General features: G+C 51.3%; 1 protein-coding gene across 1 annotated transcript in view; it reads left to right on the top strand.

The window, feature by feature from the left end:
* Window positions 1–12419, top strand: part of ARHGAP32 (Rho GTPase activating protein 32) — a 130316-nt gene that overhangs the window by 84421 nt on the left and 33476 nt on the right. Inside the window, exon 13 of the mRNA XM_084275008.1 lies at window positions 10978–11127. Within this exon, the coding sequence (XP_084131134.1) occupies window positions 10978–11127 (150 nt within the window). The remainder of the gene's footprint in view (window positions 1–10977; window positions 11128–12419) is intronic.

Here is a 12419-nt window from a genome sequence, read left to right as displayed (position 1 = left end):
CAGGCTGGATGCTGCTCCCTTCCCTTGGGACGTGCCCAAGGCAGCCTTTGAGCCAGGATTTGGGGAGTGGGCGAGGGAGCCACGCTTTCAGTGGCGGTGTGGATGTACCCCTCTCCTCTGCAGGCTTTACGGGGTCGGTCAGTGTTCCTCTGTAGCTTTTGGGGCGTGAAGGTGCAGTGTAACTCTGCACAAGGAAGGAGAAAGCAGTGGATAACCCCCAGCGTGGTTCTCCCGGCCCCATTCCCCCCCCCCCCCCCATGGGTTTCTGCAAGCTAGACAGGGGTCTGCCCCGATAGCAGCCGCTGCCGGGAGGTCCTGGGTTACGCTAAGAGATACCAGAGCTCTGACATTCCCCAGCCGAGCTGCCTTTGGGCTTCCCTGCCTTTCCCACCCTCTGCCCTTTGTCCTCTCCCGGGGCCGAGGTCCGAGGGGCCGCAGGGGGAGGGAGCTGGGGGCCGGCAGTGGCTTGTCCCCGGGGCCGGGCTTGCCGGCTGCGGGGGTGGGGGGGTGGGTAGCGTGGGGCAGCGGCGTCCCCGGGCAGGTCGCGATGGGGACGGGGCTGGAGTGATGGGGGTGATGCTGACCGGTCCCCTCGGAGCATCCGAGGAGAAACGAGCAGCGAAGGAGGTGGGGGGAGAGAAGAGGAACCGGATCTCCGGGAGCCGGCGGGAGAAGGAGGCACCTGCGGGAGGTGGAGCCGGGCCGGCGGGGCTGGTTTGGCCGGGGAGGGGCCTGGCAGGAGCCGCAGAGGCGGCGTGTACCCCCCCCCCCCACCCCGCACCTCCCAGAGCCGCGCTGCCGCCGCACCGTGCGGGGGCCCGGGCCGAGCCGCGCCGCCACCTCCCGCTCCGCCTGCAGCTAATCCCGGGGCGGGCAGAGCCCACAGCCCGAGACCCCGGCATCGGGGACACGCTGGGGCACGGCGGCCGGAGAGGTGTTCAGTGAGACGGGGAAGGTAAGGGGATATAAGGGGGGGTTCCCCCCTCGCATCAGCGTGTTCCTTACGTAAGGCTCGCCGGGTATTTTTAGGATCCTGCGCCCACTTGTTGCTTAGTAACTTGCCAGGTATTTGATGTGCAGGTTCGGGGAATTAATGGGGGTTGTGGGGGTTTGTTCCCTTTCCTGGCGGTGGGGGGGAGGGAATTGGGGGGGCTCAGCAGTCCCAGGGGTGAAGACCCCGGCTGGGCTGCGGGGTGTCCCTGGGCTCATCCCTGCCACCCAGTCACTTCGGGGGAGGGGGGTGGGGGAAAAGAGGGGGTGTCATGGTTTATCCAGATGAAAAAAATACCTGTCAGTGACTCCCGTGCCGCTCTCTGGTCTGACACCCCGGCTGCGGGTCGGTTTCAGCTGTCGGGGGAGAACCCCGGGGCTCAGCGCCCTTGGACAGGTTACCTGCCTTGGGGGTTGGCTTCGCCACTGATTAACCCCACATACTCCCCCTCCCACCCCCGCTAATTGTTTTGCTTGTTTCCTTCCTACTAATCTCTGGCTTTGGTTTCTATTGCACCCACAAGGTCCGTAGTTGCCACCTGGTTTATTGGTCTCATTCTAGGGTCACAGGGTGTGTGTGTAACAAGCCGGGGCTGTTAAAGGGAACCTTTTGCGTGGCTGGGATGATTTATGTGAGGATTCCTTCCCCCATTCCCCGGGGTTTGGGGGGATGGAAGGGGGGGGGGCGGGGAGAAGGAATTTCAGCTTGCAGGCCCCCTCCTGCGCAGTCCAGTACGGCCCCACGGTCCTTGGGCTTGCAGAGATGTGAGATCAGTGCCTCCCCACTCGGATTTATACCTACCTTCCCCCAGAGGCAGCTGACAGATGGAATGTCTAGAATTTGAATTTCAATAGGGGTTTTTTTGCATATCTCTTTATCTTTTTGCTTTCCCTCCCTCCATGGACTGGCACTCGGAGGACAGAGGATGCATTCCTAAGCGGTAATATTATTGATGCTCTTGTTGAGGAGAAAAGGGGCTTCCTATTTAAAAATGCTAGTCCTTTGTTTGCTGGAGCCCCAGGGCAGTGAATGCACACTCTGGAAAATACAAAATTCCCAGGGAGAGTCGTTACCATGATGGTAGGGAGACGCTTTGCAAGTAGCCATGGCTCGTCTGTTCGGATTTGTTCAGAAAGCCTCCTAGAAGCTACAGTCCATTTTAAGGGCTAAATGCCCCTCAGGATCTTATTATTTATGACAGAGAAGACAGGAGGCCTTCCCTTTCCACTCTTCCCTGACCTCCTTTTGTCCTCGGTCACTGTAGAGGCATGATAAAAGAGTCTCATTTGAAATCAAAGCCCTGGCCTGCTAAGAGAAAGGAAAAGGCTAAAAGCAGGAAAAACAATACAGTATCTGCATTCCTGAGCCTTAGAAAGCAAGCAGATTTAGTTCACAACAAATCCCCAAACATATTGGGCCGGGTTTTCATTTTTTGGCAAAGCTTTTGTACACTTCTTTAGCTGCATAAGGAGGATGTGTGGGAAGATGTCGGGTTTTTCATCCTCTTTAAAAGCTGTTGCATCCCGCGAGCGCGGATGGGGATGCAGCTTCTGGCCCTTGGCTTTGGGAGGACAAGGGGGATGGATTAAAGCTAAAGGAAGGAAGGTTTAAATTAGATATTAGGGGTAGATTTTTTTACAGAGAGAGTGGTGAGGGGCTGGAACAGGCTGCCCATAGAGGGGATGGGTGCCCCATCCCTGGGGGTGTTCAGGGCCAGGTTGGATGGGGCCCTGGGCAACCTTGTGTAGCTCCAGGCCTGGAGGTTGGTGTCCCTGCCTGTGGCAGGGAGTTGGAGCTCTGTGACCCTTGGGGTCCCTTCCAACCCAGACTAGTCTGTGATTCCTTAATGGCTGAAGTCCACAATTCAGAATGAAAAAACCCCAGAGAACTGATATATATTGCTCTCAGAAGGGTGGGTCACTGTCATTTGAAAGTCCAGGCTGCAAACAGCTGCCCTCTGGCTAGAGAAAAGGGAGATAGGCATCTTCAGGGAGAGGAGTGGTGATGCTACCTGCCCTACTGGGAGTACAGCATACTTCAGAAGGATTGAAGTAGCGGCTGTGCCACCTGCTTAAAGCAAAGGGAGGCAGTGTGCTTTGACCCCAGTCTTCTCCTTACTCCAGATGGATTGCTCCTGTCCCTTCCCCATGGAATAAACAGGTTCCTTCCCAGCATCTCCTGAAGGCCTTGCATAAGAGCAAACACCCTCTCGCTCCAGGATTGGGCTCCATCTGCCAAACTCCTCATTATTCAATTTTGGTTTTGTTGATTCATGTCAGATCTTTTTTTTTTTCCACTGCCTCCTCCCACCACCTGAGCTGGGGCTGGGGCTGGGGCTGGGGCTGGAGCTGGGGCTGGGGCTGGAGCTGAAGCGTGCTGCCACTCAGAACTGGAGTAACTTGACTGCTGCAGTCACTCTGGTTAGCCTGGTTTAGCCGATGTCAGGATTAAGCTGAAGTGTGATTTGTGTTTGAATGACTAGTGAGAGCTCTGGGCTGCGTGCGTGTGTCCAAAGTGCTCCATGTTATTCAGGGTTGGCTTAGGTTACTGTCAAGGGGTTTTTTTTTTAAAACCTCCTCCAGCGCTGCAACTGTTGGTAGCAGCAGAAGAAACACCATGGGTGAGGCTCCAGGAGCCAGGCTGCAGCTTCCCTGGTAAACTGGTTTGAAGCCTTTTGATGATTAGATATTATTAGATACTAGGAGGGAGTTTTTTACAGAGAGAGTGGTGAGGGGCTGGAAGGGGCTGCCCAGAGAGGGGGTGGGTGCCCCATCCCTGGGGGTGTTCAAGGCCAGGTTGGATGGGGCTCTGGGCAAACCTTGTGTAGCTCCAGGCCTGGAGGTTGGTGTCCCTGCCTGTGGCAGGGGGTTGGAGCTCTGTGATCCTTGGGGTCCCTTCCAACTCATGCCATTCTATGATGAAGGAAGGGTACTGCATGCAGCATGCAGCCAGTGTTTGGATTGGGGAGGGCAGAGGCAGTTAGCCTTCAAGTAAGACTGAGCTTGAGAACAGTCGATTCTTAACATTTCTGAAGCCATGGCTGTTGAGGACAGGACAACAATCATTTGGTTTAGGTTGCATTTAAAGGAGGTTGAGGTCAGCCATCAGGAAACTGTAAGGATAGCCAGCAGCTTGAGTAATTACCAACAGGGAAAGAGTGATATTTTCATCACTGGAGACGGTTGGGTTGAAGAAACAGAGATGGCTGAGGTAAGGCTGAACCTGCTCTGGTGTCACCTAATGGGTTTGGTGGCATCTTTATTTTTCTCCCCTCTCTTCCTTATTTGCCAAGTATCTGGGGAGTATCTAACGTGCAGTTACCTGGCTGATCTCAATGCCTGCTTGGATGTCAGTGCTAGTGCTTACCCCGTTGTCCTTAACACTGCTTGAGGCATGAAGTCTGCTAACCAGCAAAGCCTTTCATGGGCCACAGTACAGCACTTTGGGGTTGTTCTAACGTAGGGTTCCTTCTCAACTCTCTGAATTGTGTAGTAGAGATACGTTCAGGTTACAGTACCACATTCTCTTTAGTGGGATTTTAGTGCTACACACAGAGGCTTGGTGCATTTCAGTGTCAAGATCTCACCTTTGTATGGGCACAGCATGTGCTTGGGCCTGCAAGGTCCAAACAATTCTGATACCCCACAGTGAACATGGGCCAAAGATAGTCTCCCTGATGGGCCCACCTGACTGTGGTGTCCAAACCAGTCTGCTTTAAGCTACAGCCCCATCCATGGTTATTTCTTCACCTCCAACCACAAGCCCTTCAGACCCTCCTGTTACCTACCCAAAGCCCATCCTTCCCACACTGGCACTGTATTAGCAACGTTTTTTTCCCCCTAGATACACTTCAAACAGGTTAATAAATTTAATAGATTGACCTCATCGGGCCTTGTACCCTTGAAAACATTCTCCTTTCTGTTAGCCTTCAGCAGATTTATATCTCCTGACCATACACTGCTTCCTTCTGGGTAGGTGTGCTGTGTTTGGGGGATTAATTCAGTGGTCTGTCTGCTCAGGGGAGGTCAGGTTGTGTCATCTTAGTGCTCCCCTATGGCCTTTGGCCCCAGGAAAAGACCAGGCCTATCTTAGGCCCGGCAGGCATCGCGGGTTTCTTGGTACCAAGCTTTTGCTATCTGTGGGTAGGTGACATAGCTGTGCATCTAGCTGACCTTGTGGTCGTTGTTTTTAGCCAATTATAAATAATTTGGCAACAATGGGCATGGAAAGAGTTTTTCTCCTTGTAAATAGCTCGTGGTTCTCATACATGTTTTCTCACTGAGGTAAACCTGCTCCAGACAGCTCAAACTGTGGATAATCCTTGTGCCTGTCATTAGGTGTGTGTCTTCCATCAAAGAAAGAGTATCTTGGAAGGGATTGATGCTGCTGTTAGCTTTTGAACTTGCAGTCTCCTCTCTGGAAGAGGACTGATTAGCTGAAAGCAGACAGAGGTGGTTCTACAGCCTGGGCATGAGAATGCACTGAGCAAGTTGCCAAGCTGGTAGATCTCCCATGCCAGATGTCCCTCTGCTCACTTAAATCACCTGGTAACTCCCAGCTTGAGCCAAAGACTGAGGTTGGCAAGGACAAGGAAGACTTGTGGATTTGGTGCTTCCAGACTCTGCCCAATGGATGGCTCCAGAAGCCTGGGCAGAGACAGGAATTAGAGTGGCTTCCTTATTACTAGACTTTATAAATAAGAACAGCAGCATCACTAAACAGTTTCAGTGACCTGCTTTATTCTCCATGTGTGTGGTGTTTTTGTGATGGCTGGAATAGGTGTTTATTCTTGGCTGGTTCTTGTCATCATTGGGGCCCGCAATACAAGAAAGATGTGGAACTGTTGGAGAGGGGTCAGAGGAGCCATGGAGCTCCAGGGCTGGAGGTTGGTGTCCCTGCCTGTTACAAGGGGGGTTGGAACTCTGTGACCCTTGGGGTCCCTTCCAACCCAGACCAGTCGGTGATTCTATGATTCTATGATCATCATTAATTTTATTGTGGGTTGTTTTGTGGTTGTTTTTTTATCTAGACACTGAAATTTCCTCACCTTTAAACATACTTCACAACTTCTTAACTGGTGTCAGCCCAGCACAAGGTAGATGCTGCAGCATCAGAGAGTATGCAGCATTTTTATTTGGTTTTTCTTTTCCATAACCAAATCAGTAAGTCCATATTCATGAAGGTTATTGGAGGTTGAAGGCTGTTTTTAAACTCACATCTGTGGAATTTTAAAATCACTTTCAGAAAATCTTTCCTGTCCCACAAGGGAGCCCTGTGTAGAGATCAGGGCAGTTACTGATGTGGCATTGGCTGGTCCTTCTTCAAAACCAGCATCCTCTTGAAGGGCTCAAGTACGGTGCTTGGTGGTGCGTGGTTCCAGATTCTGGTGAGGTTTTTAGGGCTGTATAAATTAGCTTCCAAAATAGAATCTGCTGCGGCAGGAGGAAAAGGAGTAAAATGTCTTGTTGCTAAGGAACATGACAGAGAACTGGGAGATGTGACTCAGTTCTTGGCTTTGTATAATTTCTCTTCAGCAGGGGCTGCAGAGCATGTCTTTCGAAGTGTGAGGGGATGGATATTAAAAATATTTACTGGGGTTTTAAGGAGGGGCTGAGATAAATGATGCTGTGGGGCAAACCAGCTGAACTTGGCCTGCTCAAGCACTTAAATATATTCCTGAGCATTCATAGCCTTGAGAGCAAAGGAAATATATGGCAAAACCAAATGTGGCTTGTCACCTCCCGGTTCCTGGTAGCGCTCGTTCTTCAAGAGTCCCTTGCTGCTCTTGTCTCTCCCCTCAGTAGAGTTAATTTTAGAGGAGAATGGGTCTTGAGGGAGCTAATAGGTTGGAAACATTTGAGCTTCACTGGCTGTAAATCCCTCCTCAGAGAGGATGGAATTTGCTTTTGTTTTGTAATACCCAACTCTGCTGCTTTCTCTTTTCTTTTGCCTTTTCTAATGGCATCTCTGCAGCTGGATATTGCCACTATATTGTTTATATATTTTAAACTATGCAGCCACACGTGTTCTTGCTTCTTGACCTTAGCACCATGGTCTCCTTGCTGTGGGGAGGTGGAAGGGGGGGACACACAGCTGGGTTCTGCAGTCTGCAAAACTCACCGCTGTTAAAAGAAGGGAAACAAAGCTGCTGGCTGTGTGCCGGGGACGGGGTCAGCGTACCCCTGCTGACATCTTCCCCCTTGAGACTCAAGGTTTACTGACCCCCCGTTGGAAAACACACTGCTGAGGACGATCCCACACAGGGGATTGTTGGCCAGGCCTGAGTTGGGAAGCAAAATACACGGGGTAGTTGCAGCAGGAGATAAGGCAGGTGTGGTTTATTTGCCTGGTGTGGGTTTGCTTTCCCTCGTCCCGAGTGAAAACCAGGCCTCAAGGCCTCAAGGGTCAGGCAGCGGGTTTGTGACCATGTCCTGCAGCAAACTGCCACCATCTCCTTGGAAATGTCTCCAGACCTTGGCTGAGCAAAGCCTTAGCTTTGTTTTTTGGTTCATGTTAAATGTACAAGACTTTAAAACCTCCTCTTTGCTTTTCCATCCTTATGTTTCCTCCCCCCCCCAGGCTTTAAAAAGGCGCAGGCCCTGTGTGTGGTGGGAGATGCTGTCCTGTGCTGCAAGGCTCTCGTTACATTGTCTTCTCTTTTCCTTCTCCAACCTTTTGCACCATGTTTTTTTTTTCCTAATGGAAAGAATCATAGAATCATAAGGTGGTATGAGTTGGAAGGAACCCCAAGGATCATAGAGTTCCAACCCCTCTGCCACAGGCAGGGCCACCAACCTCCAGGCCTGGAAGGAGAAAATGCACAGGCAAAATAATTTGGAGGGGGGTTTATTAAAGGTCTTCTCCTGTTTGGTCCCCGTGTTTTGAAGCCTCTCAGGAGCCAGCACTCTTCTCCATCCCACCTTTTCTTTCTCTTTCCAATGTTTTGGCAGTTGGAATGAAATATTTCATTTCACAAGTGGTCTCAGGCCTGGCTGTGATACTTGTGGAGTAGACACATGGGATTGTTGTAATCCTAGGGGTGTAAATCTGAAGTAATTGCATCTCTGTGGGCACAGGAGGGATCAGGAGATGCTGCTCTGTGCCTGGGATGTACCTCAGTGAATTCAGCTTGTTTGCCAGCCTCAGTTGGGCTGCTGCAACAGCTCACGTTCTCCCACCTGAAGAGCATCAAGTTCCATGGATTATTTTTATTAATTAAAAAAAAAAAAAACCCAACCAAACAACCCAACTCAGCTCACAGGACAGCCTCATGGGCCAAAGCATGCAGAGGGATGCCGTGATGGATGCAAGGGCAGCAGCTTAGATAGCCTTCAGCATACCCTGAGGGATCCCCACCGACTTTTGATGGCTTCTCAGAGTCACCCAGGAGAAGCAAATTGTGCTGACCAACCACCAGCAAGCTACTTGGGCTGCCCCATTTCTCCTCGTGGCATTAGGGCGAGCTAGCCTGGCTTTTAACGAAGTAATTTATAGTTATTTAATAGTTTTTATCAGTGTCAGGGGAATTTTGGGCCCCAGGTAGACAAAAGCTTGGTGGTACAGCAGCTGTGGCCATGTTTGATTGATAAGTGTTGCTGGGGGAGGTGCAGTGCTTGGCAGTTCCCCAAACCCACATTAAACTACCTGGCATGACTGTTCCCTTTCCCTTTTCTTGCCATGTAAAGGGATTTGGCCAGTGTCCTTCTGTCAGCTAAGGGTGGGATGTGGTTTCTCACTCCTAATTGACACGTTCATGCCAGCAAAACTTCAAAAGTAGTCCAACCTCAGGTGGGTTTGTGGGGTTTTGTTGTTGGTTTTGTGGTTTGATTGAGGTTTCTTTTCTTCAGCCAGCCTCGCTGAGGTAGGTGGAGAATTTGCCTGGGCTTGTTGAAGCCAGGGTATTTTGCCAAACCTGCCTTTCTGAGGAAAAACAACCCCTGCTACTTCATGGAAAGCCTCAGGTCCTTGGTGGAAAACAATGTGGATAAATGTCAGGACTTTCTGTTTCGTTTTGGTCACCTTTAGTCAGCATCTCTGATAGAGCAACCCTGTAAAATTGGCATAGACTCATGGAATCCTCGAACGCATTAGGTGGGAAGGGACCTTCAAAGCCCATCAAGTCCAACTCTCTGCAGTGAGCTTCCTCCCTTCCCTCCTTCAGCTTCACTCCATCCCCCTTGTCCTGCCAGTCTCTGCCCTTGAACAAGCGGATTCCCCTCCTGTTCCTCTGCTCCCTTCAGGGACTGGGAGGCTGCAATGAGGTCCCCCCACAGCCTTCTCTTCTCCAGGCTGAGCCAGCCCAGCTCCCTCAGCCTCTCTCTGTAGGGGAGCTGCTCCAGCCCTCTGATCCCCTCCATGGCTCCTCTGACCCCTCTCCACCAGTCCCACATCTTTCTTGTCCTTGGGGCCCAGCTCTGGACACAGGACTCCAGCTGGGGGCCTCTGAGGGCAGAGCAGAAGTGACACTTGTAGAGCTGCACCTTTGTCCCTGGGGCTCTTGCTCTGTCTGTTCAGAATAGGGGGAATCCATGGTTGGCTTTCCTCTCCAGGGTTTGAGAAGAGGGATTTCCTTGAGATGCTTCAGGAGCCTTCAGGACTTTCCAGGCTTCCTCAAAAACCCCAGCCTTTTTGACCTAGCAATTTGCTCTTCCCAGGAGAGCTCTGCTGTTGAAGTTAAACTGCTTGGAAATCATGTACAGAAAGGCACTTTTGTTGGGGAGGAGGGAGCCCTGAGCTTTCAGAATGGGCCTGGAAAGAAAAGTTGACATTCAAGGGCATTGTCCTGCTTCCCATTCAAACCAGTGCTCAGCCTCTCCTCCCCATCAGCATGAGGTTATTTGTGGCACCCGCTTCTGCCCTGCCTTACTCTCCCTTCCCTTCTGCTGCCCAGTCAGGGGGTGGTTGGAAGTGGCTGATCTCACCAGCGCAGTGCAGGGACCACGCGGCATCGCGTAGGGCAACGGAGTAGGAGTGCTGGACCATGGGTCCTGAGTTTACATGTTCAGCTCTTTGTAGACCTCTTGTATTTATTCCAGAGGGAATAAACTGCCTTAGTTTTAAATAGAAAACCCAGCGAGTAATGCTTTTGGCTTGCAAAGGCTTGAGAATACTCAGGGACCTGGTAACACCCTGGAAGGGACTGTACCTCCCCGGCTGCAGTAAGGTTCACTGAAGTCATGGGTATGCTGGAAGGGCAGTCTGCAAGGCTTAGGGCTGAGTGTCCTCCCAGCTCAGATGTCACTGGTCATAGAATCATAGACTGGTCTGGGTTGGAAGGGACCCCAAGGATCACACAGTTCCAACCCCCCTGCCACAGGCAGGGACACCAACCTCCAGGCCTGGAGCTACACAAGGTTGCCCAGGGCCCCATCCAACCTGGCCTTGAACACCTCCAGGGATGGGGCACCCACCCCCTCTCTGGGCAGCCTGTTCCAGCCCCTCATCACTCTCTCTGTAAAAACCTTCCCCCTAATATCTAATTTAAACCTTCCTTCCTTTAGCTTTAATCCATTCCCCCTGTCCTGCCATTGTCTACCCTTTTGGTCATTCATCTGTTCTGGAGTTGAATAAGGAGCATTTACTTCTGCTTGTAGATTATAACACCGTGTTTGTCAACAGACAGGAGATAACTAGTTGGTTAGTTTAACCCTGGAGATGAAAACTGTGGTTCTCTGTCACTGCCCACCATCCCAGATACCTCAGTGGTCCTTTTGTACACCCCCACATGAAGCTGCTTTGCAGATAAACATGTCTTTGTCTTCCAGTCTTCCATTCCAGTTGTCTCCTGTTATTTCTACACTAGGCAAGAACTGGAACAAAAGCCAAGTCTCTGTTTAGCATCAGACCTGGGAAAATCTGTTTCTGTAAATAACATTGCTATGGGTCTTGCACACTCCGTGCCCAGTGTTGTGCTTGACCTTGGCCAACTGGAGCAGAGTGGAAACTGAAGTGGGTTTTGGTTGGTTTCTTGTGTTTATTTTGGGCAGTATCGAAGAAACACGGGAAGCTCATCACCTTTCTGCGTACCTTCATGAAGTCGCGCCCAACGAAGCAGAAACTGAAGCAGCGGGGGATCCTGAAGGAAAGGGTGTTTGGCTGTGACCTGGGAGAGCATCTTCTCAACTCTGGCCATGACGGTAAGAAACAAGCCAGGCTTGAGTTCTTCCTCTGTTGGGTGTCTTATGTCGGGGTGATTCTGTCTTGCAAAGGGCTGGTTGGTACCAGCAAAGCAATGAGTAACAACAGTCAGTGGCTGGAAGATGTATTGAGGGTAATGCTAATAAGAAACATCACAGAACCACAGGGGTCGGGAGGGACCTCCAGAGATCGAGTCCAACCCCCTGCCAAAGCAGGGTCCCTAGGACAGGTCACACAGGTCGGTGTCCAGACGGGGCTGGAATCTCTCCAGAGAAGGAGACTCCACACCCCCTGGGCAGCCTGTCCCAGGGCTCCCTCACCTGGGAAGAAGTTCTTTCAACTTGAGGCCATTGCCCCTTGTCCTGTCCCCACAGACACTGAGCAGAGGCTGCCCATGGCCCCCTGTGTCCCACCCTTCAGATCTTTATACCCATTGATCAGATCCCCTCTCAGGCTGCTTCTCTCCAGGCTGAACAGCCCCAGCTCCCTCAGCCTTTCCTCACAGGGGAGATGCTCCAGGCCCTTCATCCCCTTTGTAGCCTCCTCTGGACTCTCTCCAGGAGATCCCTGGCTGTTTGATCCCAGGGAGCCCAGAACTGGACACAATGCTCCAGGTGGGGCCTGGCCAGGGCAGAGCAGAGGGGGTGGATCCCCTCCTGTGACCTGCTGGCCACACTCCTTTTAATGCCCCCCAGGAAACATATCTTAGTTTGACATGGGAGAACCAAAGATGGATGGAACTACTGAGTAGTTCTCAACCTCTTTGAATAAAAAAAAAATCTTCCAATAGAACTAATTAATTTTTTTTCAGGGAAATCAACTTTGTGTGTAGGTGTCAGTGAATAATTACCTGGTATGTTAAATCCATACATTTCTCAGTACCTTTGGTTCTAGCACAACTTGCAGTGTAAATCCTTTATCTGCCTCTCCTTGGTGTCACAGAAGTCATGGGACTTAACTGATGCTGTGTTTTGTCCCAGCTTGCTTGACTCTGTTTGTTGCTGTGTTTTCTGGAGCTCTTCTTGGTCCCCTTCACCTTGCTATCAGCAGTTCAGGGATGTAGCAGAGAAGAGCTGTCCCTTCTGAGAAAAAAACCTAACATGGTTGTCACTGTGCTCTCCTTTGGATGCACTTTTGTTTCACGTGCTCCTTCCTCCCATCTCACCAGGCTCTGAAGTTGGGGAGGTCCCTGCACTACGGAGGAGCAAGGACTCGAGTTCTTTCCCAGCTCACTTGTCCCCATAAAGGGCTCATGAAGTGGACGGGTGGAGTAGGAAAGGAGTTTCCCTGG

Source organism: Gallinula chloropus (assembly GCF_964237585.1).
Source record: "Gallinula chloropus genome assembly, chromosome: 24".
NCBI lineage: Eukaryota > Metazoa > Chordata > Aves > Gruiformes > Rallidae > Gallinula > Gallinula chloropus.
The sequence above is the reverse complement of the archived record's forward strand: the minus strand, read 5'-3'. Positions and strand labels throughout refer to the sequence as shown.